General features: G+C 40.7%; 1 protein-coding gene and 1 long non-coding RNA gene across 2 annotated transcripts in view; one reads left to right on the top strand and one right to left on the bottom strand.

Moving 5' to 3' along the window:
- The first annotated feature begins 310 nt into the window (after positions 1-310).
- The window catches only part of CDYL2 (chromodomain Y like 2), a 58,971-nt gene continuing 33,286 nt past the window's right edge, over positions 311-25,995 (top strand). Inside the window, exon 1 of the mRNA XM_085071480.1 lies at positions 311-665. Within this exon, the coding sequence (XP_084927606.1) occupies positions 642-665 (24 nt within the window). The 5' untranslated portion in view covers positions 311-641. The remainder of the gene's footprint in view (positions 666-25,995) is intronic.
- Positions 6,646-14,806, bottom strand: LOC146432100 (uncharacterized). Its single transcript, XR_014854484.1, has 3 exons — positions 14,708-14,806; positions 13,902-14,034; positions 6,646-6,814 (listed from the first exon to the last, which is right to left on the bottom strand). It is a non-coding gene; the product is annotated as an uncharacterized LOC146432100 (long non-coding RNA).

The raw sequence follows: 25,995 nt of genomic DNA, 5'->3' as shown, positions 1-25,995 counted from the left end.
CGGCACCGCGGGTCCCTCGGCGATGGCCACGGGCGGCGGGGCGCGAGAAGGTGCCGGCAGGGCCGCCCGAGGCCCCGCGCCCGCCTCTCCCCGTGGTGACCTTGGGCGGGCGGCGCGGCCCTCCCCGCCGAGTGCCCGCTCCGCCACCCACCCCTCCCGCCCGCCCCTCTGTTTTTATTTTTTATTATTATTTTTTTTTAATTTATTTATTTTGGCCGCGGAAAGAGTTTGAGGCGGGGGGGGCGGGGGGAGGAGGAGGGAGAGGAGGCCGCCGTCAGAGCGGCCCGGGGACTTTCCCGGAGGGAGGGCGCGGGGGGACCCGTCCCGGTGCCGGTCCCCGCCCGGGGCGGGAGGCGGCGGCGGCGGGCGGGGTGTGAGCTCAGGGAGGGCGGGGGGCGCCGGCCCCGCCGCCGCGGGGGAGACGCGGCTCCCGGCGCTGTGCGCCCGAGCTGCTGCTGCTGCTGGTTACGCCAGCCCCGCCGCCTGCCTCTCCGCTCTCCTCGCCTCTGATTCTGCGCACAGCCAGCCCCAAAGCCTGTCATTCTGCAAAACACAGTTTACTCAACAGAGAGAGCGAGTGGGGGAGCGGGAGAGGTGGAGAGAGGGAGACGGCGCGGAGGATCCCAGTCCCGCACCCCAGCATGGCTTCGGGGGACCTTTACGAGGTAGGGGGGGCCGCGGGGCGGGCGGGCGGCGGGGGGGCGCCGGCCGGGGCGCCGCCGAGGGCAGCGGGGGCGCGTTCGGAGCCGCTCCGCCGAGCCCTCGTAGTTGCAGAAGAGCGGAGGAAATCGCCGAGGGAAGGGCTGGGGTGGGGGGAAAAGGGCTGGCGTGTGTGCCCGGCGGGGGCAGGGAGGGATGGAGCGGCTCCCCTCCCTTCCCGCTGCCTCTCTCTTTCTCTTTCTCTCTCTACTTTCCATCGGGCTTGATCTTAGCAGGCCTTGCAAGAGGGAAGGAGGAAGGAGTGAAGGAGAGCGAGAGTTAGCGGTAGGATGGGGAGGCGATCGCGGTGTGATGAGCCCGGAGAGTGGAGAAAGTCCAGGTAAAGTCATAGGCGCTCTGGACGTGCTGAATGTGCAGATTAGTGCGAAAAAATGCGCCTTAGCGCTGCCGGGAGGCGCAGGGATGGAGGCGGCTCTGCGCCCGCTGTGCAAAGTGCAGGAGCCGGCGCCAGGTTGCTTCACCTCCTGCCCGGGGTGCTGCGGGGGCGGCGGGGGCGGCGGCCGGGCCGGGCCCCGGCTCCCCGCGGGCCGCAAAGTTTGGCGGGGGCCCCGCTCCGGGCGGCCCGGGGTGCGAGCTGGGGCGGGCGGCGGCCCCCGGCCCCGCAGCTCGCCGTGCGATGTCCCCCGGCCGCGGCGGCGGCGACAGCGCCGGGGCAGCATCGGGCGACGGCCGCCCGGCCGCCGGGTCGGGGACGGGCAGGCAAAAAGGAGCCGGCGGGCAATGGGCGAGACCCAGCCGAATTTTGACCTCCGGCACTCAGTTCTAATGCCCCGACTGAGAACGAGTCTAGCCACTCTTGCCATGCCACAGAAAAAGAAGAAGGGAGAAAGCTGAAATGAAAAATAAGACTGACTGTTCCTGGGTGTTTGAAATACCCAGTTCCAGTACGTGGAACTAGGGTGGAAGGGTACCATGTAAAAACACCAAACATGACTGGATGTCCTACACTTCTTGGTCTGGAGCACCTCCTCAGGCTCCACGTTTTTTGGTGAAATGGCCATTTGTGTTGGGGCTCTCTGGAATTCACAGTTGAAGGGCTAGGACAGAAACCATCACCTTCCAGTTGGAGCTGAGTGCTGATGACAAGCACTGCTCAACCATCAGGGTGTGCTTGGGTGTGGAACTACTGCTTGTGGTTGGTTGGACGTGGTTGGACTTATTCCCTGTTTGATGATCTTGATGATCAGCTGTAGGGTCTCAAGTGCCAGAAGTGGAGGATCTGAAAGGTTTCACGTAGACAGTTTTCTCTTTGTCATTGTCTTTCAAAGTCTTTAAGAGGTCATAGCTAAGGGATGACATTGGTCTATTAGGATGGTATTTTACTGTGTGTGACACAGACCTCCTCTGAAGTGAACAGCACTTAAACTCTCTTACGTGGTGTTAAATTATCAGAAGTACATGATGATCTGAATAGTGTCATTGACCTTTTCCACCCCCATTTTGTGGTATCTGTCATTTAACTTTGTAATTTTAAGGATATTGTATGTCATCTGTATTGGTGTTGTGAGTTTATAATAGCCAGTGGGAGTTCTGTGAAGAACAACTTTGACCCAAAAAAGTTAGCAATACAATTTTAGTATTAGTAGTTTCTGGGATGCATAGAAGACCTTAACCTGGTGTTGTCTGAATTTTCTTGAGATGTTTGGATTAGTTCTAGAAAGAAATAAAGCTCGTGTGTCTTGGGCTAATGGTAGCTGGTTTAGCTCTGACTCATCGTTAAAAAATTCTGCTGTTTTATGATCTTTGTGTTGTAAGATGACGTTTGGTAGTTGGATGTGGGCTGTGTCGCTGTGTCAAATCCCAGTGAGGTTGCTCTAGTAGTCACCTGGTGTGTTCTGTGAGGAACAGACTCACAGCCCAGTTTGCAGGTAGTGTTAGGCCCAGTCTCTTGGCAGGCATTTGCACTGATGAATGTGAATTTTTGGTATTGTGGTTCAAAGCCTCTGAATCACTTCCTTTCTTTGTTACTTAATTCGTAATATTTTGCTTATCATTGTACAATATAGAATTGTCTCCACCAGAACAGGCAGGTGGAAGAAGTGTGGCTGTTCCTTTCTTGTTGTGTGAGGTGTTTGCAAAATGGCCTCAAATGGTCATGGTGTAAAATCTTCATCTATATGTTGGACATGTGGCAAAAAGTGCGGTCAGGGCTTCAGTTATCAACCCCTCTGCATTTTGCATCTTCACTGGGAAGTTCTGTGTGACAGAGGTCAGAAGAAATGTTGAGAAATCTGAAGAGTTTGTATGTCTAATAGGTAGCAATTGTGTAGATGATAATGGCTTCATTTAAAAGATTATTCAGTTTTGCCTCCCTGCTTTTTCCTCTTCCCAAAAAACCAAGTGCATCAAGGGGATTTATTAGAAAGGTGCTCCTCAAGCTGGGATGTCCCACACCAGTTTGCACGTGAGATGAAGTGCTTTGTGCTTTCAGAGCAGTCCAGGCTCTTGAGCAAGTAAAACACTGCATGGATCACAGGATGACCATTAAACAGTTTCAGGATTTTACCTTGAAATAATTTGAGGCTGTGGATGTAAATAAACAATTGGTCTTATTTGGTCATACCAAAGGTGTGGTGGAGTCCTGATATCCTTTTGATTACTTAGAATATCCAAATCCTTCAAGGATTCTTACTGAACTTCATCAAATAAGACCAATAATTAAATCTGCAATTTGGAGAATTTAATACTGGCTGCAAAATTATTTGTAAAGCAAATCATGATATAGAAGCCATGATAAAGCACATGGGAAAAGTACAGTGTGCATACTACCTATATGAACTCATCATATTTTGGTGTCACCCAAGAAACTTCTATAAATTTTGAAGTTTTGGAAATAGATGTGCATATTTATCCTGTCAGTTCATTCATTTTCTACTATCATGTTATTTTAAAAAGCTTTTCAACCTTATAAACTTAAAGATAAATTCAATTACTGTCTTTATATTGAAGCAAAATAAGATCACAGACAAAATAACCTCTGTGTTTGGTTAGCCAGGTGCTTTTTCCAGTTAGAAATGGCTTTTAATCATCTGAAATACCTCCTATTACATCTGGGTTAGGGCTCTGAAACACGAACTGATTTATTCTAGAAGCAAAAGAACACCCTTGGGGAGTTCTCTGTTTACTGGTAGTCAGTTCTAGGTCTGTGTATTAGAACCAAGACACTTTACAGCTAAAGAGAGTTATTCCATTTTATGGTAAAAGGTAGGTGTTAGTTTTGACGTTTTAAAGTACATTTCTTTTCTTTTAACATTAAGGAATGTTGTGTATGTTTTAGTGTAATTCTCAGGCTATATGAAATACTGGTTTGATTTTGCTTGACATCCATGTCCTCATGACTTCAAGCTTTTATGAGTGGTGAAAGTGTCATGGAATATTCCTTTTTTTTTTCCTGGCTTTTCCTCTTAAGAGGTAACCTGTTAAAGACCCATGGTGCATGTTTCCTTAGAAATAATAATCTGAAAATGAAAGACAGACAAAAAGGGTCTTCAGAGTAGCCTTCAGTAAGGTAGTCCTGGTTTGCCTTGTGTTTCACAATACACTGTTGGATGCATTGACAGGAAATCCTCGTTCATTTTGGGAACAGACAGAAAGGGAAATGTATTTACTCTTAAATACCAAGTCTGTTGATTCACATTGAAGTTGTCAGTAACTTGAAATAACATTTTTCATTTTCCATGTACAATTTGTTACATTATCTGAACCCAGACAGTTATCTCACAGAGACTCTGGTATTATAAGTCTATGAGGTGGCTCTAGAGGGGAAAAAAATCTATATGAACAGTGCACCTAACTTTCTTTTCCTAGCCCAAAGCATCCTGTTTACTGCAATAAAACCCCATTTATTGATGAATATGTGAATCAGTTATCAGTATCACAGAGATGCTCTTGAAGCTCATCTTGATGCTTTATTTTTATTTAATATTTTGGTGAGTTGTATGCAATGAACACCATTAGACTTTCAGGGATGATGATGTTGCAATGTAAGGTGGTATTTTACCGTTGTGTCAGATTGTATTACAACACCTTTGCTAAGTGATCTAAAGATTAAAGCCAAATCTCTGAAGGGGACTTAACATGTATGCGTTTCTGGATCACAATAATAAAACCAGTCTTTAAAGCTCAATAGTTATTGCATTAAAGGGAAAACGTGACATTTAAAAAAATGGCTTCTTCTCTGAAATGATGCAATGCCTGTGGACAGAAACATGTCCCCCTCAGTGACACATTTTGATTCAATCTTAGTCTCTTTATGCAGCAGTGAAAGACTGAGCTGAAGTTTATTTCAGTTCACATGATCCACCAGAAAGATAATGTACTTCCAGATAATTGCAACATTTCCCATTTATACCTTCACTCAGGTACCAGCAAAGTCAAAACTTGAAGATAATAATGGCACTGTTTGGGCTGCTGAATCCCTGTGACATGTGGAGACATGCAAATGGGTGAGAACAGGGTTGAACTTTTGGATGCAAGGTTTGGCTTGAGATGTAGGGTTTAGAAAATCATCTTTGCTTTACCAGGAAATGCAAGTTTTTGAGCACTGTGCTTTCCATCTTGCATCTCTTTCAATGGAGTCACTGTTTAGCAGAGATACATAACGTAAACCTGCTTACTGAACTGAAAAGCAGAAATCTGTTTTTTAATTATTTCACGCATGTGTTTTCTAAGAGGTGACTAGGAAGAAGATGGTGTATTTTAGTAAAGGTTATTATTTCTCAAATCAACCTCTGTATTGATACAACTTGTATCAAAGCAGAAAACAGTGGCTTGATGCAGGATCTGGGGAATATAGAACTGTTAGGCACCTACTTCTGTACACTGGCAAGCTGTGGATGCAATGCTGATTTCAGTAATACTGGGCTGGCACTCACCAGCCCTAAGATTTGGTCGTCTGTATGTAACACCTTTTAATTTTTTTAGTGGAAAAGTTTTACTGACAACTATTTTGAAGAATCAGCGATTTATCAATATGTTATTGTTTATCTGTTCTCAAAATCAGTATTTAGAAGGCAACTGTCCTCAAAATCAGGTAACCTCTGAGCAGTATTACCTTCAGTCGGTAGAAATCCAGAAATTTTGTTGCCTGATGAAAGTTTCCAGGACTCTGTTCCAAATGTGGCGTGATTTGTAGTGCAGCCTGTATTCTTCAGTCCTAAACTGGGCAATCATCTGGACAACTGAGGTGTAAATTGAGGTATACAGACAGTTACAAAGAGTTAACCAGAGGTCTCATCTGCCCAGGTCTTAGGACTTCTCTAAACAAAAGTCACTGAGCGAGGTTCAAAAGTGGAGCTGGATAACTCTGGCGATATCATTGTCTTACTAAGGAATTCCAGTGCAGAGCTGCATATGGAACATTGCAATGCACATAATGACTGTCTTGTTTACCTACAGCGTCACTGTCACCACAGCTCAACTTCCTCATTACATTGTAAACTGCTGAGCATATTTTGGGACACTGCAAACCAATGGATTTCTTGTTACAATCTTGATAAAGTGTTTCATCTGGATCACGTGTAGCTTTCTTCAAGGTACAAGTCTTCAGTGCACTCCTGCTTGGGGGGATACTGAAAATATACCCTTAAAAAAGGCTGAACATTTGAAGTGAAGATACCGCCAAAGCCACTGAACTGAACATGCTTCCTTCCCTTCAGTGTCCAAGTTCAGAGGCCATTACAATCCAAAGATTAAAACTGAATCATTTTTTGTAATACTTCCACAATGACAAATAGAGTGCTTTATTTTGGGCTGGTCTTTGATTGAATATTAAAATCCAGCAATAAACTCATTGTTTAGTAATTGCTTGTGAAAGTTAAAATATTTAGAGAGAGACAGCTCAAATAATGGCAAAATTTAAATGTGGTCTAATATTGAAAGAAATGGGCTAATTATTTTTTTAAAATCAATGGCGTGATTGTGATGGCCAGCTATGTTGTAAATAGTATTTCTTTGTCCATTCATTTGACTTTTAGCATTAGTACAGTTTCTTGGCTCTGTACATTTTCATCCGTGCAATCCCTTTTTGTTGTTCCTTCTCATCCATATATTTTTCACTTTTTTCAGCACATTTTATGGCAGTGGCATCCTGACACTGGCAAAAAAAATTATGAAATAGTTAAATGTTACTTGCATTCAAATTATTAGAACAAGATAATTAAAGTGAAATGTTTGTAATGTAGGGCAACTAGTAGCAGGGTATGTGAATTCTGGCTTGCTTTACATTCATGAAAATACAGATATTTTGGTTTTGACAAAAGGAAATTCATCCTTTCTGCCTGTTGAATAACAACATAACACTTGTAGTTTATTATAAAACCTTTACATTGGTAATGTTGCAACACTTAAACGAAATACATTTCAGTCTGTTTTTGTCTATTACACAGAGAAAACGTAGATTACAGTACTACTTCAATAATACCTCATTATGAGTCCTGATATAAAATATTGCTGCAAATCTATTAGGTCTCTAAAGACTTTTACAAGAAACTGGTGCAATTGACCTGTGTAGGAAAGAATGATTTTTCTCATGCCTCACCAAAAAGAGGAATTATATTGACTCTTACAAAATTGTAAAGGATAGCAGTATGAGCATGAGACTACAACAAAACTCTAAAACAAAAACAACATTTAAAACATCTGTCAGAAGGACACTTCTGTCTGTAAATAGCAGTTGCCCTACTTGGGCTTTGCTAGATGTCTCACAGACTATCCCCAAAATTTGCAGCCGATTTTTTCAGAGGAGCAAACCAGAAAAGAGGATATTTTCTTCCATCAGGCTCTTCACTGCATTTATTTGTATTTTGTTGGGGTTTTGTGAAACCACCTTATATTAATCACTTACATGTGCTCATACCCAATGGGTTGAGAAGGAATACAAGGGACTACACAGCACTGTCTGAGGTCCATTGCATACAGATTAGTAGCAGCTGTCAAAAGAAATGGAATTTGCAGATACTTGTGAACATCTCTTGGTTTGGACAAGAGTTAACATTTTTATAGGACATCTCACAGATCTCTTAGTCATTATTTAGATAAGAATTACTCTGGCTGGTGTAAAAGGTTTTTCAAAAAACCTTCTTGTCAGACCCCACAGGAGAAGCAAACCAAGCTATGGTCCAGAAGGATTGATCATCTCTTAGACTACCTAGTTTACAGAGAGGTGTCTATGAATAGAGTTTTCAAACATTGGTATTGGGACCTGTGTTGTACAACAGAGGCATCAATTACTTGAAAATAATCACATTTACTCTTGATAATTTATAGATTATTATTATAGTTGTCAAGACAAAGGTTGACAGTGAAGAGCTGAATGACAGCAGCTGAAATTCAGTGTTTACAAATGCACGCTAATGACCAAAGGAAAAATAATCCCAACTATACATGCATAAAAATGAGCCCTGAAGAAGCTGGTACTGTTCTGGACAAATCTTGGAATCATCGTGGAAAGTTTCTGGGTGTGTCCATGTTAGTATTTTAATTTGGATCAGGTGCATGCTTTTGAAGTGAATCTCGCCGTGATCCCCAGTTACCACACCTCTGCACCACAGCATCATCTTGGAGAGCAGTGACCACACTCTCTTCCGAACCAGAAAATGTGTTCCAGCTCCTAATGGGTGTCCTGGCCATGAGACCAGACCTCTGGCAAACAGAAGTTTACATGTTATTAAAAAAGCAGTTGAGAATGAAAGAGAAAATGATCATCTTTGTATCCAGGAGACACGGAACTAGAAGTAATGCAGAGAAGGGCCATCAGGGTGTTGCAGGGGATGGAGTGGCTGTCAGTGAAATGACACCTTATGACAACTTTCTGGCTTAGAAAAGAAGTGATTGAATGGTATGGAAAAGACAGATGGGAGATGTTTAGTAAAGTCAGAGATGAATGCTATTTCTCGTTGCACAAGAAAAGATATGCAGCAAAGGAAATAATTAGGCAAGTGACGGAGACAAAGAAAGTACTTCACAGTGTTTAAATCTTTGAACTCTTTACCATGCGATGTTGTGGAAATCAGAATTGTCAATGTTTTCAAAGAATGGTAAAATGGCAGATTGATCCTTTTATACTTTTCAGCACAACCAGTCTTTAAACTGCTAAGGGTGAGAAGCTGGGAGGGCAGAGCAAGGGCAGCACTTACTCCATAGATGCTGTTTCCTAAGCATGCAGTACTAATTTCTATTTGAACATACAACACGTTGAGCTAAGTGGACCTTTAGTCTGACCTCGTATGGCAGTTCTTAGTTTTGTACTTACTACAGTCATTAAACAAACATAGTTATTGACTAAGGTGTTGATGCGGTCTGCAGAGGTCACAAACACACTTGTCTTACAAGCTGTATCCCAGTATTCTAATTCCTAACCCATGACAATTAATATTTTTCCAAAGCAAAGGACAAATCAGAATAGTGGGTTCAGTTTCTGCTTTAGAGCCCTCACAGTCTAGATTTAGAATCATAGAATCATTATGGAAAAGTTGGAAAAAATTAGAAAAGTCTGCTAAGATCGAGTCCAACCATTAACCACCACATCACCGCTAAACTATGTCCCCAAGTGCCACATCCATGTGCCTTTTGAGCACTTCCAAGGACAGTGATTCCAGCACTGCCCTGGGCAGCCTATTCCAGACTTCTAACAAGATGCAACATGTGGTAGAAGCAAACAAAAGACTAGATGAAGAGAGGAGGTGATGAAGTAACATTGAATCAAACATATGCAATAAAAATGAAGTTTTAGCTCCTTGCTGTAGCTCTGGTGAATAACTGGGGCTAAAGGGTTAAAGATAAACTCCAAAACATTCCAGTAAATGCATGGAATGAGGCAAATGATTGAGTCAATGTTACTGGAAAGTTACATTAATGGAATAAGATGTTTCTGATGAACAAAAACAGATTTCTTCGACAAGAAAAGCATTTTAGCATCTAAAAGAGTTTATCCACAGCTTTCCCACATTTATGGTATTGGATGATATTCATAGGCTTCCTTAATGCTGTACAGGATTGTCAATCTGCCTTACCTGAATATTTGTCAAAAAGCCACTAACTTTTAACAAACCCATGAAGTGCTTCTGTTTGCTTCTGTTGTTTGGGTTTTTTTCCAAGAAGTGATTACTAATATACTGATAAATAAAAAGTCTTATTTCTAACTAACCAGCCTGACCTGTCGAATTCTTTCACACGTACACAATGAAGTCACTGCAACAAAGGAGAGAGCGTTGCTCATGTATCTTATTATTCTTAGTAATACGAGAGATCTTACAAAATAAAACGTGGCATTGCATTGTTTTTTAAAAGACTACATTGTAAAATTTGTTTGTGCTAATGGACTTGGCTTTAAATATTATGCAATTGAAATTTGCTCTCATATTTTTTCATTTCTTGGGGAAGGGATGGTTTTACAAAATATTAAATGACATTAATACACCTGAATAATTTGTCTTCCAGAATTTTTTTGTGATAGATTTTAGGTGTTTTAGCACAGGAAATGTGACAGGGAAGGTGCTGGAGAAATGCTGAGAAGTATGGTTCACACGGAAGGAAAAGGCACAGTAATGCTTACAGGGCATGTAAATGGCTTCTGAGAGAAACTGCGAAGATGTTGATCTCAAAGTGTTTTGGTGATTAATGTAAGGGAGGAATAGCAGATTGCAGTGCAAATGGGAATGCATGAGTTTAGGATGACACAGCACGGGAAGACCTTCGTTGATGTGAAGTGACTGAATTTATCTCTACATAAGCAGATGAAGTAGCAAACTTTTAGGTTCAGCAATGGTGCAACATAGCAGTAAGCTTTAAATTAAATAGGAATATGACTCACATATCAAAACCTATACAGGGTGGAGGAGGGAAACTTTGGATCCCAAATTAAGTACTAGGAATTAGAGGGAAAACTAATATTTATGTACTAAAATGGATTTAGTACTTTCACATGATTCCAGGGGAAATAACCTAGAAGTTCTCGAAGGAATAAATATTGGCTGAGGAGGGGCAATTAGAACTTTGTGATTTGTCTGCAGTAACTGGAAGCAAGAGTCTGAAATAGAGTCCAGGTGTACAAACTCAAGCTTTTCACCATCTAAAAATTGGAAGAGTTGAGCAAAAACTTCCTCTATTGTGTTAAGTAAACATTAGCACTGGTTCATCATTTTCTACTGTGCTGACAAGTCAGAACCAAACTAGAACAGTCAGAAAAAGAGATGGTAGAGATGATGAAGAACTTGACAGTCTTGTATCCAAGTGGTCACTATTACAGACCTAATGCTACTGTTTCCTGCAGATTAATACATGGTGGGATGCAGTGTTTGTACAGTCAGCAAAATACAGCATAGTATGGAAACAGTGATAAAAGTAGCAGGAAATTGAAAGAAGCAATGAAAAAGAAGGGCTGGGGGCTTGGGGTTTTTGTTTGTTTGTTTCGTTATTTACAGTGGAAATGCAAAATGACCACTTTGCTGTCTTTGTAGGTAAAAACAAAGTGTGAAACAGGCAATTAAATAGTTCAGATAGCAAAATTTAATAAGACTGAATGTTCCTGTAACTTGCCTTTATGGTCTGTTAATATCTTATGTGCAGTAGAAGCCCTAATCTTCTGTGCACTGATGAGACACAAAAGGTGCAACAGAAACACCAAAGAACACTGTGCTTGATAATCTGTTTTTACATATACCAGTGGAAAAGCTTCTCTTTCACCCTACACCCACAGAAACCCTCAGGTTTCTTAAGAAAAGAGAAGAAAAAAGGTGAGGCCCTTGGCCAGCTTTTATGGCCTTCCCAATGCTGTGTTTATTTGCCTCTTGGTGTCAAAAAGGGTGATCATCAATTAACTGTGGCAAATGTAGGTTTCTTCAAGGAAAATATTTGGGCATCAATGTGCTGAGCAACACCTTCAGAGCCCAGATGATTTGGATCAGCTCCTGCCTCTGATTTTTTGCTGTTTTAGGACCTTCTGCAGCATTTTGTACATAACAGGGATGTGTTAGTGCTTTTAGGGAAGCTGAAGTATAAATACACCACCAGAATACACAGTGAGCAGGGTGCTCATGTGAGCTGTGCTCCTCCCATGTCCTCACTCAGCCTTTGGAGGCCATTGGAAGGAGACTGATCCACTGCCTTTTCACCAGCAGCAAATCACTTCCAGTGCCTTTCTCTTGCACTTGGATCAGGTGATGGGTTAAAGCAGGAGTACCAAGGTGGCCTTGTCATCTCTCCCTGCTGACTAAGTCCTGTGTGAACAGTCTGTTGTAGGGCATTTATCAAATGGATCCAGATAATAAAAATTACAAGCTCCAAGGAAGACACCCTTTTTTTTAAATTGTACACATCACAAGCTTTGCCTTATGATTGTCATCAATCTTTTGTTACACTGATAATGTGTTTTCATTGAAGAGCAGCATGCCTCAACACGTGGACTACCAGTTGTAGTTCATAATCTCCTAAGGACTGCCTCTTGCTGCCTCAGGAAGCATTAAGAAATAGCTATAATTGAGGGAAGACTGCTCTTTCTCCCAGCTGAACAGCATCTCCCCAGCTTTGTCATGAGTACCACAAAGGATGACAGATCTTTTTCCTGTATTGTTTGACCATCCTGTGCTTTGGCTTTCTGACATGACATCACTTTCAGTATTTCTAGTGAGTGCCTCTCGGAAGCAGTATCAGGTATTGCAGTGTGCACAGGGTGACCACTTACTGACAAGCTGCTGTGGGCTGGGATTTGAATTGTTCTGCAACTGTGCTGCTGTTAGTTTTTGTGCTTCATCCACTCATGTCAAACACCACTGACAACCTGCTCTGTTTAGAAGAAAGGCAAGTCTCCTTTTAACATGAACTGAACTTTCTATTTGTACCATGAATGATGCAATTTCCTCCCCTGCTATTAACTGCTGCTCTTGTAGCCTATTTAGTTTACAGGACAAAAAAGATCTTGCTTACTGATCAATAAGATATGTAGTTTACATATAGCTTTTATTTTGGATATGCAGTCTACATTGCTGGTGTATCTTAGGTTACAAAACACTTCATTTTCTACAGTCCATATGAAGGTATGTGTCCAAAGGACAGTTGACAAACCAAGGACAATATTTTTTAATGGTTTTTTCTTTTATCCCCAAGCCACAAGGCAGAATTCCTTTAGGTAACTGAAATAAATTTTGCTTTAATGTAACACTTCTGTAAGATGCCTAGATTCCTTTATTAATTTGAGGATTTTGTGGAGCTCAGAACAACTTTAACAGAACTTTTCCTTAACATCTTTCTTACTTCATGTCCAGCTGCTGTTGCTCCTTTTACCACCAAAAGGCAGCCATTCCAGGATAACAAGCATCCTAAACGTTGCAGTGTAATGGCAGTTGATCTTTCTAAGTGCTGGGTTAGACACTGAGGATGTTGTTTAGTGCTGAGAATCACCAAGGAATGTTTTGGATGTGCATTTAAATACGTATGCTTTCACAGGCATTGAGGGGATATCTGGGGATTGCCTACAGATATTTAGTAGTTGATATATCACTTATTTAAGATTTGGAAAGTACTTGAGAAGTAAGCCTCAGGGTTAGCAGAGGAGCTGTGTGATAAGCCTTAGATCTCACAGAAGAACTGATAGCAAGACCTACCTTTTCATTCCCCCTCTGATTATACAGTAGTGCAGTGTGGCTTTGCACAGACAGATAGAGCCTAACTGAGGGAGGCAGAGGATGAACCAAGGCTGGTTTACAGTCAGTTTTGAGGCTTTTTTTTTCTTTTGAAGTGACTAGCCTGTAGCTCCATTTCTGAGAAGGTTCCTTGAACCTGTGACTCAAACAGAGACATCTCTGAACGGGGTAAACCGGTAGCTGCAGCACTTCTGGGACAGAAACTGCCGACTGCTCAAAGCACGTTCCCCTCTGCAAACATGGTGGCAGCTGCTTTCGATCTGTGGCTTCTCACTGCTATTGTGTGAGGGAATCACACTCTGAGTTTCAAGAGCCACAACAGAGAGTAAGTAAAGCTGTGGCTCATTTAGGACTGGGTGTTATTTTAATGAGCTTAATAAATCCTATATAGGACTGAAAGTTTCTTTGGAGTTCTCAGTCCTGCAAAGCAGTGCTCTCGGTGTGACCTTTGAGCCTTGTACACTGCAGAGCTCTGAAAAACTGCACCAGTTCTGTGCTGCACCAATTTCAGCTACCTCAGCAAGCCCAGTGTAAGTAGCTCACCCGCTTTAGCAGCTGTTCTCAGCATCAAGTTGATCAGACATTGTACTGCAAAGGGCTTCCACTGCCACAGCTCACCAGGGTCACAGACCTGAAGTACAGGAGGTCCACATTCACGTAGAAACAAAATTATTTGCTTTAGGAGAGAGGTGCCCACAGAAGACAAGGAGTTGGCATTTTTGTTAACCAAAATCATCACATGATTAAAGCTGAAACGTTCATGAATGTTAATATTGTTCTTGTAAAACATGAATGGCAAGGATTCATTTCATGAGCAGTATGGACACTGACCTTCAAAAGGAAAAATTTATTGCAGCAGCATTTAGCTCACTTTTGGCAAAGCAGGGTGATGAACTGGTGTAATTTTTTTTAAAAAGTATTATCACAGCTGTTTTCTGGCTATGTTACAATTTTATTAATGGATGTGTATTGTAAGTTATCTATCCTTGACAGTCTACTTTGGAACAGTCAAACTAAAAAATTGCTTTTATAAAATTATTTCAGTGTATTTTAATACCAAATGCTGAGAAATATGATAGATATACCAAGAAAATTAAAAGCCCTAGGGCTAAATATTTTTATAAAAGTCACTTAACAAACAGAACTTCAACCAACCAAGTTGGCCTTGGTAGTTACAGTGCTGGAGAGCTTTGGTTGTGCATAGCTATGAGTATAGCACTGTTTGAATAACTTGTCAGAATCTGCCATGGTGTCAGGTTGTGACTTCTACTAAGACAAAATCTGCAGCTTTTGGGAAATGTCTGACATGCCATTGAAAAGGTTTTCAGGTATCTAAAATGAAAACATACCTTGAGACATCCCACTGCCTCTCTCTACTGCCTCCATGCACAGGAAAGCTTGGAGAATAAGACAGGTTGTCCACAGCTGACTCCACCGAGAACTTGGCCTCAAAATTAAACACAGAGTGTATTTTCAAATATCATTTAGGTTACAAAAGTGCTGCAAGGACAGGGAAGTGTCACCCTCATACCTCCCACAGTGAGTGGAAATCTCCCTCACACTTGGCTGCTCTGGACCAGGGAGCTCATGTGCCACTAATGCAAACACTGACTGAATTTAACCCGTGGAGTTCCCTGATGATGCAGACCTGGGTTATTTGAGTGGAAATTGATTCACTAGTCATGAACTTCATTTGAGAAAATCACGTAATTTTTGGTTCACTCTCTGCTCCAAAGTGACAGCAGTTCTTTTACATACCCCAACAGGTTCAGTAAACTTTTAGTCAGTTTGAGATTGAGAAGAAAACACTGTTACATCTTCATTACCCAAATACAGTCGATGGTGAGTCACTTGTGCCTAGTGAATGTTCTCTCAGGTCAGCAAAACCAACCCCTTTCTTATTTTTGAGCATATATATCCAAAAGACACTTATTCTTTGGATAAAAGATGTGAACGTACTTTACCATGGTAAAAAATTTATGAGACACTAACTTAAACTATTTAAATCCTTACACTTTATTAATGTTTTGTGTGTCTGCTTTCAGAAGATTCCTAGAGTGTTCTGTTTCAATTTGTTTAATTGATATTTTTTAATTCATGGCATGGGGTTTTAAAAAACCCAAACAGTGAAAAGTTGTTTTTTTTTTCTTTTTGGAGGGTAAATTTTTATGGTTTTTTATAGACGTGCATCTTTCATAGATGACTTCTTTTCAAAGCTTTTGCACTTAGGTAGTATTATGACTCTAAATAAATGCAAATAAATATTTAGCACTTGAGCTTTTCACAAAGGAACAAGGCTGTTGTTGTCCTGTTTCCAACAGGGTAGAGATCTATGCAGATGTAAAGCACTTTGTAGACAGATGTGGGTAATTATATAGTTGTTTGCAGTAATCTAGTATAGCACAGTGAAAACATCTCTCTGGCCATGTGACTGAGCACATGGGTACAGATTTAAGACAACCAGTAATGAACTTTTTGCATAGCAGGAGTAAAACTGGAGCACAGAACTGAAGACTCCACGTATTCCTTGCATTTAATTTGTCCATTTTCATTAGTCAGAACTGTGCCATTTTAAGAGGAGGTGCATTTTTTTTTTCTAAGGACTAAAACAAAATAATTTACTTTTATTGCTCTGGTTATTTCTGTTATTATAGTTCCACACTTCATAAAAGTGCTCTCCCCAGTATTATACAAAATAACATGAATTTGAACTTTAAACACAAGTGATGAACCCTAACGTTTAGGATGAAGTTTTAGAATATGGCTGTAAAGCAGCTACAGAATTTTAGACAGAGCCATCACATTAGGTCCCAAATTTTACAAAATGTAAAGAAACACAGAGACCATCTGTTCGGTAAGTTGCAAACCACTTTGCAAGATTTAATGTTCGGAAAATTAAATTAACTAAGAGATATAAAAAGTGCCAGTGGCTGAAAGTTTACCCGTGACAAATTAGAGTTGAGACACACTTTTTAACATTAAGATTACAGCATTTTATTTATGGGACTTTGACTCGCTACCAGCAATGGTGTACTTTCTGTGAATCACTTCAAATGAAGATGTGATGACTTTGTAATAATGTGGTTTAAGTAAATCAGAATTTGGGACCTCGTGCAGAACGTGGATGAAGAACATTTCTGTGCCACCCAGGATGGGTTGGTGGCTATAATTGTCCCTTCTGGCCTTCAGTTTGGGACTGTGAGCCTGTAAGTAATGTCAGGAAACACAAATAAGCAAATCTGGGCCCTCATACAGGAAGGGAACATGGGTTCCTCTTAACGGAGTGGCTCTGGCACTTCTTGGTGCCCTGGGATGCAAAACTTATGCTAGATCTGTGTTTGAGTTTTAATCTAAGTTTATTTGGTTTTTTAATGCTATCAAGACACTACATCCCCAAAGGTTTATAGCCACAGAATAAACATTTCTCAAAAAAAGGAAAACTTCAGTGACATTGAAAACAATTTTGTGATATTGTATGTCATTTACTCCAGAAGGTCACTATTATTTTAATAGTTTTGTGTTTTTCATTTTAGATTATACTATACACTAAACAACTAAAATGCTAGAAACCTCAAGTTCAAACATGCAGAGTCTGTTTCACCATTATTTTTAGAACAGTTGATGAGCAGGATATTATTAGCTTTTTACATTAAACCATGGTTAAAAATCTATAGTTTGAAGAAAGGCATAGTGACCAACTGTTGGAGAATGAGTTCTAGTGTGTGAATGAAGTGCAGATCACTCTAATGGAGCAGAAACTTTCAGTACTTTATGCTGTTTCAAATAACAAGTGATTTCAGATTCTAATTCTTTAGAATGATACATTTTTTCACTGCACACAGCATATTTAGATTATCACTGGATGCCCTTCATTGAGCAATACCCACAATTACTTACATAATTTGATTTCATGTTGCTGACTTATGAGTCTGTAACTAAATGGGCACTAGAAAAGGGGAAGAACCAAAATCATAAAATTCCGATTCTACGGTAAAGACAGCCTGAAAAATATCTTTGCTCCCTAAATATCTTATTTTTTTAATCATGCTTTTTAAAATACCATTAAAAAAATATGGAGACAAAATAGATTTTTTGTTGAAGATAAATTGCACTTCTGACCCTTACAAAAAATTGAAGTGCCTTATCGATTAACTTGGACAGGACTGTCCATTGTTGATACGTATGGTATGAAGGGTTTAAAAAATGAGAAAGTACATCAGCAAACAACTGAAAGTAGAAAGATTTCAGACATTCTGATTATCTTGAATGAAAATTATTTTATATTCTATGGCCATCAGAGTAATTTATTCAACACCTCACAGTGCTCATCTGAGTAACAAATGTTTCCAACAAAATGTAGATGTGCAGGTGATTCAGACATGTTTTTTCTCCCTTCCTGTCACCTTCAGAAGACTCTATCCAGCCATTTAGAGAGAAACTGGAGACCATTCCATCCATTTCTCCCCAGTGTCACCTAACCTGTTTTTATCCTTACACATGTTGTAAAATATCTCTGATTCCCTTCAAAAGTAATTCACAGGTGCAAACTTGCCTTTTCAAACCTGCGCTATTGATGATTGTTGCATTAATGGAATCAGCAAGGCAAGGACTGTAAAGATCCTGCAGCATACGGTGCTGCCTGTGCTGCCTCTGCCCTGAACTGCACAGTCCATGTGACATTCAGCAGCCAAGGGCAAGGTCTTTTCCAGAATAACACCGAATTTTTGCACAGAAAAAACTAGCATCTCTGTCTTTGGGGCACGCTAGGCAGTCATAAGCACTTTTCTGGCAGACACTCTGTGGTAGATTTTGTGATTAACATATTCTGAGCATTTAATTTCAAGCACAAGTCAAACGTTATGGCATGCTACATATTAAAGGAAAGTGCTCACTGCTCTAAGCTCCACCTCTAATGCTGCTAAATAATTGTAATGATCATTAGTATCAACATAGGATAGGTTTACATGGTGCTTTGTAACTATGAAAATAACATTTCAGAGTGGTAATTGGGGAAATACATACTCTCCAGGGAAATCCTCTGATTATCTAAAGACAAACTTGGTTTGTTTCAATCCTTCTTGCATGACCACAAAAGTTTCTTGTTTCCTTGGAATTAAAATAAAAAATTTAACCATGTGCACATCATCTCGAAATCTTCGAAATATAAAATACTTTCTTATTAGCTGCAAGGCAAGTTTAGTTATTCTAGATACTTTATATTAGTTATTAGCCCTAAAAATATTCCAAAAGGATGAGGTTTATGTTCCTTCATTGGACTACACCTGATAAGAATAATAAAAGCAATATTATTCCAAATATTTATCAGTATTTCTGCTGAAGTGGTAAGAACATAGCACCTCTCCCTCATGGGTGTTATTGTTTATTTCTGTGATATTCTTTCTCTGTATGCCTTTGTACACAACTGCTCTTTGGAGAAAAACAACAGTTGAAGTGTGATCAGAAATTCCTTATGTTGTTCCAGAGCTATATAATCCAGGTGTAGTCTTTTTCCCTTGTATTCAGTTTGTGAGTTTCTTACCCCTCCCAGGTATGCCAGGAACCTTCTGGTCTTTTCAGGCCATTATACTGCATAATCTGCTCCCAAACTGAGATGCAAGCAGCAAGCACCAGTACAAAATGCACATATACAGCACGAGTTAATCTTGGGATTTTTCCCATTTTTTATTTCCCATTAGGCTTCAAAACAGATTTGCTTCATCAAAATTTTCATTTTGTGCACTGCTGTACATACAAATTATTTCAATGCACCTTTCCCATTTTCAACACCAGGTCTGAAATCACTTCACAGAGTGGGTGTTCTTTTTGGATGAGGCACATAAAAACAAAGAGAACAGCTGAGGTGGTGACAAGGAGTAGAAACAGACTCTGAAGCCCCATCTAAGCATCCCATCCTGCAGAACACTCTTACTACCTCAACACAAACCTCCAGGACAGGTACAGGAAAAACACAAGTATATTTTTATTAGCATATTTCCTCTTGCCTTTGTGGTAAAGGTTTGGTAACTTATCCCTCTTATCCCTGTCTTTAATTCCTTCATATTGGATGAAGAGCAAATATACAGCTGTTGCTATGGAATATGTTGTATGTTCACACCCCAGCTTAGCACATTCCTTGTTCTACTTATACCATGAATACTGAATGTTCATATTAACACTGAAAAGACACTGAGGAATGACTTCACAATGTATCTCAGTATTAATAAACATCCATTTAATGTCTAAGAAAATATTTTTAACCCTGTGAGCAGCTGACCTTGGTCCTCCAACCCATCTTTCCTTTGTACATCTCAAAGAGTGGATGGCTCTTGCTGTATGATTGAAGGCAAATAAACCCTGATGGTACCAGGTCAAAGAAAGCTGGGAGTTCAGAGCTGCTTGTGGGAAGCTCCCTTCCAGCTGCCTGGTAGATCTAAACTCTGGTTAATTGAGTCAATTCACACACACACACATTTCCACAGATTGCACAGAACTCAGTTTTGCAAATGGAGGTGCTTTTCCAAGTGGGAAATAATTAATAAAGAATTAGTAAATTATTAGTAAATATTTGAAGTAAAATGTATTATAGAAATATAGAAAAATATAGGGACTTTTGGAGATCATCTGATCCAACTCTTTGCTTAAGGCAGCACTGACTTAATTAGGTCACTGGAGGTCTTGCTCAGTCAAGTTCTGGATAACTCCAGGGGTGGATATTCCACAGCCTCTCTGGACATCTGTCCCAGTATTTGACCACGTGTATGGTTTGTGCTAGGCATGACAGCGAGGACAGCAGAAGATTATTATTGACTCATTAGAATCAGATTAATTAGCTGTGCAATTCGTAAGAGTCATAGAAGTTAAAACTTCTCTTTGTAAGCTCATAAACCATTTGCAAGTGGGATCTTAGTATTAAAAGTGACTCAGAGGTTTGTTATACTAAAGTAGAAATTTAAGCTTCCATTCATGAAGTATCTGGAAAACAGTTTGGGTGTTGGAGCACCAATGTGCATTGGTCTCTGCACTAACCCTCAATTAATAACAAGCAGACAGCTGCAGCATTCCCCAGCTCCAGTTTGTGACTGGCATAGTGCCACGGAAAGAACATACACTAGCCCAGTCCCAGTGAGACAAATGCGGGGAATAAATCTGAGAAAAACCTACATTTATAAAAATATAATTCTATAATTGCCCCATTCTACAGAGGGACATGGAACAAAGCCCTTTGCCACATCATTGCTGCAAATGCATCCAGGAGCAGCTGAGGTATTCACACAACCGCCAAGTTAGGAATCTGACTAACAAATACATGGAAAATTTCCTCAGTAATATATTCACTACTTACATATTCAATACTGCTTCAAGCACAGGCATTTCTAAATGGTTCCTCAGCTTCATCAGAGCTCCAGTCTCACCCTGATGCTTGATGGGTCTGCACCATCTCTGAACAGAACCAGAAGGTAGCTGCAGCATGGAGGTGTGCACATATCTCCACAGGAACCCTTGGAGTTATCTGGCAGGCGTTTGGAGCAGGATGGCAAGGTCTGCACCTCTCCACCAGAGAAAACCCAGTGTTGTTCCTTAGGACCTCCCTGAAAGGTGTAGTGGATTCCAGTTTATTGCAACCCCTGTGGCTGGCAGTACTGCCAACACTTAGCTGAAACATTATCATCAGGAATCACGATGATCTGAAAGAACTCAGGACTCCTCAGTTAACAAGTCCTTGACTTGTGTGGATTACCAGGGCTGACACAGGACTCTCTGAGATCAAGGAATGATGCCCATCTGTTGCCAGTGGCAGTGCTTGAGAGGACGTAGGGCCTGAGGACAGCAGCAGGGTTACCTGTGGTTGTCCCCTCGGCAGCACGTGGCTCTGATGGCAGCTCCCAGGGACTCTGCATTGCAGAGGAGTTTCAGGGCAGTGTGTGGCCAGAGCCTGCCACGCAGCGTGGTGTGGCCAGCCTGACTCACTGCAGACACTGGGATAAGGACAGATGTGTCAGTGCCTTTCACCCACCCTGGATGCAAAAGGCCTCCTCCGAGCCCAGCTAATTGCTCCAAAGCACACTTCTGTTAAATCAATGGATATGCTTTTACACCCTGCATCTCTGTGTTTAGAGCACTCTCCCCATATTTTAAATGCAGATTTCTCGTTAGCTGCACTCTCAGATGAGTTAAGATGCATCTGTCTGCTGAACATTGACAGCTTTCATAACTGCCTTTACTACTGTCCATAAGATAGTTTGTTCCTTCCAAGCACCAGTAGGAAGCTGGTTTTACCCTGGGCAGAATTCAAATCTCCAACACAAATTAAATTTGCAGTGAAAACCAATGCAATAATTGAGGCCAAAACTTGGCCTACTGACCCTACTCATTTGAATGCTATTTCTGAGGGGATAATGATGTATTATTCTTCCTTTTTGACAATTACTCCTTCACAGATAATTTTTGAAATTTTCTGTGCCATTTTTGTGTAATGTTGCTCTGGTATCCTGGATACTTAGTTGTAATATTCTGTGCTCCTGTCATGCCATTATAGTTGCCTAAAGCATGTTTCTTTATTCCTTTTTTTGCTCTACCTTTCTTTTTGGCTCTTTCCTGTATTCTGCCACCACATTAACTTCATTTGTGTAACCAAGAAAATGAAGAATTCTACTGAATTCTGAAAGAAACCTTTGTGTTTCATGAGTTTTCTTCTCTTATTATCCCACTACTTTACAAACTGCTAGTTCAGCTTTTCACTCAAAGGATCACCCCTCAGCCTTCTGTATTGTACAAAGTCATCTATTTTTAGCCCTTCCCGTTAAAACCTATCCCTGCATGGTATTATTCACAAATTTGACTGTTACTACTTTTGCTATATGGATGTTCCAAACCAGTTGCCCCCTATTCCAGTGTGGATAGAAAGTATGAAGTGGATATACGATTTATCCTTCTGATATCACATTATTCCTGTCCAGTCACTCATATAACATGGACAAGGTTCTGCATTTTCTTCTTCCTGTGTCAGTGATGGGGAGAGATCACTGTCCTCCTTCACATTCAGACCCATCAGATGGGGATTGTTTTTGATTTGCTTCTCTGTCAGATACGTATTATCATTGCTCTGCTTCTGGCCAGGACAGGGTTCATTTTTTGCAGTAGCCAGGAAGGGCATGGCCAGACCCTGATATTATTGTACACCACCTCACATTGCTGGGGGCAGGGGAAGGGTTCTCTCCCAGGGAGAAGGGATTTCTTCCAGTTAAGAAAACATGGCAGAGGGAGCCGTCTGGTGTTGTTTACTTACAAGGAGTTTTTCTGTGTGAATTATTAATTTTTTTTATACTTCTCGTTGCTGTTGCTGCTCATTTTTCTTATCTCATTGCTGTTTCCAGTAAATTGTTCATATCTCAACCCTTGATCTTTGCTTGTTGTGCCTCCAGTTAGAAGGGGAGAAGGAGCAGAGGGTGGGAGTACTTAATTGGAGAATACCATTTCTAAGCCATGACAATCATTTAAAAAATAGTTATGTCTCCCTGTGTGCAGTAGGTACAAAATGCATACTGCCACTGTGGAAATTCTTTACACAAAAATTGCTGTTTCATATCCCAGATCATGGAGTAACTACATCTAATTGTCCATTTGTCTTGTTTTCCAACCCAGAGACTTCATTTTTACCAAGCTGTCATTTCAGTCTTCAAAATCTCTGCAAAACCATTGCATTATCCTGTCGCAGAGATCACTGTAAAATCTACTTCAAACCCTTTAGTACAATGGCCACTTGGACTGACCAGTGTCCCACTGTTGCCCCCTCAACAGCTGTACCCTTCTCTTGTCCCTCATCTCCTCCTTGCCGTGTCACCTTTGCAGAGCCCACAACCCTCCCTTCTCAGCTGGTAAAGCCTCTCTGAACATCTGAAATCCCAAATCCTCAGCACCTATGGACACATCTAGTGACAGATCACTCCCCAAAACCAAGACTTTCACTTCTCTGTGCTCAAGTCTACCACTTTGCTGTAAAAGGGCTAAAAAAATATTTTTCTACCTACCCCACAAGAACATGTGGTTTGTTTTATGACAGTCGTACCAGTAGCATTTGTAAAGCAATGACTCACTGAGTGGTAGTACAGCAAATAGTTCAAATATTTGTTTATGCTGTATTATAGTTAAACCTTTGTATTTTTTTAATGTGGAATCTTCACTCCCGACTAAGCTTTGGGATAGATGTAAAAGTGTTGAACTGAAGTCCTGGCCATAAGCTGCATCTGAATGAAGCCCAAATTTTGCTGTACAAAAAAGACCCAAAAAAAGCCATAACTGAACAAGGCAGAAGAGAAAAAACTGCCAATGAATATAAAAGAAAACAGCATTAATATTTTTTCTAATGATTTCAGGTGAAATTTTTATGTAAATTAATAATTGCTTCATGTATTTCTGGACTTGCTATAATGTTGAAGAGCACCTTTAGTGAGAGTCATATTTTTATTTTTTAACTATTACTTGCACATTTCAAAATCTGTTTGGAAACATGAGTATTTTTTAAAAATTCCAGGCAGTTTTACAGTGAGAACTGTGAGCTCTTCATATAAACACAGGTTTCCTAAGAAGTCTCTTCAAGTCATGCTCCTGTTCCTATAAACTGCTTTTTAAATAAAACCTAAAATCTTAATGGTTTAAATCACAGGGATTCCTACTTAGATTTTACTTGCATCTAAGTAAATAGGGAATAACTGTGCTGATTTATAGTACTCTAAAGGAAGCACAGGCAGAATCAGAACCTTGCTAGGCTGTGCTGAGTCTTTTTTGCTGATAAACACACACATTTCCCACACACACTCAGATGGTAGAAAACTGAACAATCCCACTGAATTTGGCAGAAATTAATTGTGCCAGCAAGTTTGTTGTGGGTGTGTTCAAAACTGACCATTTTTAGCATAAAGGACACCAAGAATTTGGTATGTCTTTCTTCTTGCTTTCTTTTCCTTAAGAACTATGAACACTGAAATAATTAACTCATTTATTGTTCAAAAAACCCCAGGGATTTGATAAGTGTGTGCTTTAAAATAAACAGATACCCCCATGTTCTTTGGATTTCCACATGTATCTGATAATTAATGTCTGTAAGTCAAAGGGATTTAAACCATTTATGGAGGAACAGACCCAAAGAGGTCTCCCCCACATTGCATAACATTTTTGATGATATGGGTGCACTGCTGGATTGCAAAGGAAAAATTGCTGCTCTTCCTCCATATAAAGAACATTCTCAAGATAACCTTAACCTGCTGCTTTTGAGGATCTTTATTTTTTCATGCACTTTACTTGCAACTTTGAAAAGTCTCTTGCTTTCTGTTAAAACATTTTTAACAAAATGAATGCATTTAGGAAGGAATAGCTGTTTGCTGTGCAACCTGTGAGCAATAAGCCTGGACAGAAATATGTTCTGTGTCATGAACACGTCCAATATGAAAGGGTTTGTATGATGCAATTACCTACAAGGCCAGGGACTACACAGGTTGACCAAAAGGTCTGTTCCTGATCCCTGTGTCATCTGTCAATTTTTCTTTTCCAAGGTACAGTACCAGTCTGTACAAAAACACCATTCCTCCAGTGCAAGACTCTTGTGGATATAATTATTCCTGTTTGCTCCAAAACCCACAATGATTGTGGCACTTCCACCACAGGTATAGCTTATACACATGTACTTCAATATCTTAAGAAAAGAAAATTTTGTAGATTACATCCTTAAATTTTTAGTGAATGGCTTTAACAGACTGAGAGAATTGAGCACTCTTAAGTTCCAACCAGAAAAACACTTTTGGAAACAAAACAAGAGAGGACAGGGTTATGAAAATGGGTCCAGTTAGTAGAGTCAGCAGCAGGGGCAGATGGAACCACGGGGGAACCAGGGCCCTGGGGTGGGACTGCAGATGCAGCACTAGGACAGGTTTGAAGAGAGTCAGATAAGAACAGCTGAGAGAGCAGACCAGAATTTCAGTTTCAGTGAGACTGAGTTTCTCAGAAAGGTGGGACTTCCGAGAAAACTGGCGTAAGGTGGCTGCAGATAGGAGTGGACATGGAAGCTGTGCTTGGTTTTGGCTCTCAGCCAGAGCTTCATTGGATCTCCACTGGCAATGAAGGGAAACTTCCTCTGCCAGGAGGCTCCTTACACACAGAGGAAATCATGTTGCTCAGGGAAGGTAACAAATAAAGTGTACTTATGCAGGCAAAATGTTGGGTCCAGAAAAGTTAGGAATGTGAAAAAATATCACTTTGAGTAGTAACTTCTAATGGCTGCATCATTACTGTAAAATGCAACTAATGGCATTGCACTTCTGCTTTTCCATCTAAACCCCAACCATGGAATCTCATAGCAGGAAACCTCTGCAGCATTACTGTCTCTCAGGAAGGGAAGATCAAAGGTGCAGGACAGGGAGCAGCAGGAGATCTTACAGCATTTATTTGTTCTGTTGTAAATCTTCCTATGTCTGTGTTGAAGGACACAAACAGCTGATGCAGTGGTTTCCAACCATGTGTAATACCAGGCTGATAGGCTTTGCCCAGTGAAAATGCAGACGTTCCAGGATTTCCCTAGTAAGTTTAACACCTCTTCTGATTCTAAGAAATTGGAAACCAGAAAATTAAAACCCCATATGCTTAA

Source organism: Lichenostomus cassidix, chromosome 11 (assembly GCF_008360975.1).
Source record: "Lichenostomus cassidix isolate B80296 chromosome 11, HeHo_3.0, whole genome shotgun sequence".
Classification (NCBI taxonomy): domain Eukaryota; kingdom Metazoa; phylum Chordata; class Aves; order Passeriformes; family Meliphagidae; genus Lichenostomus; species Lichenostomus cassidix.
Note: the sequence above shows the minus strand (reverse complement) of the source record. Positions and strands in the feature narration are given on the sequence as shown.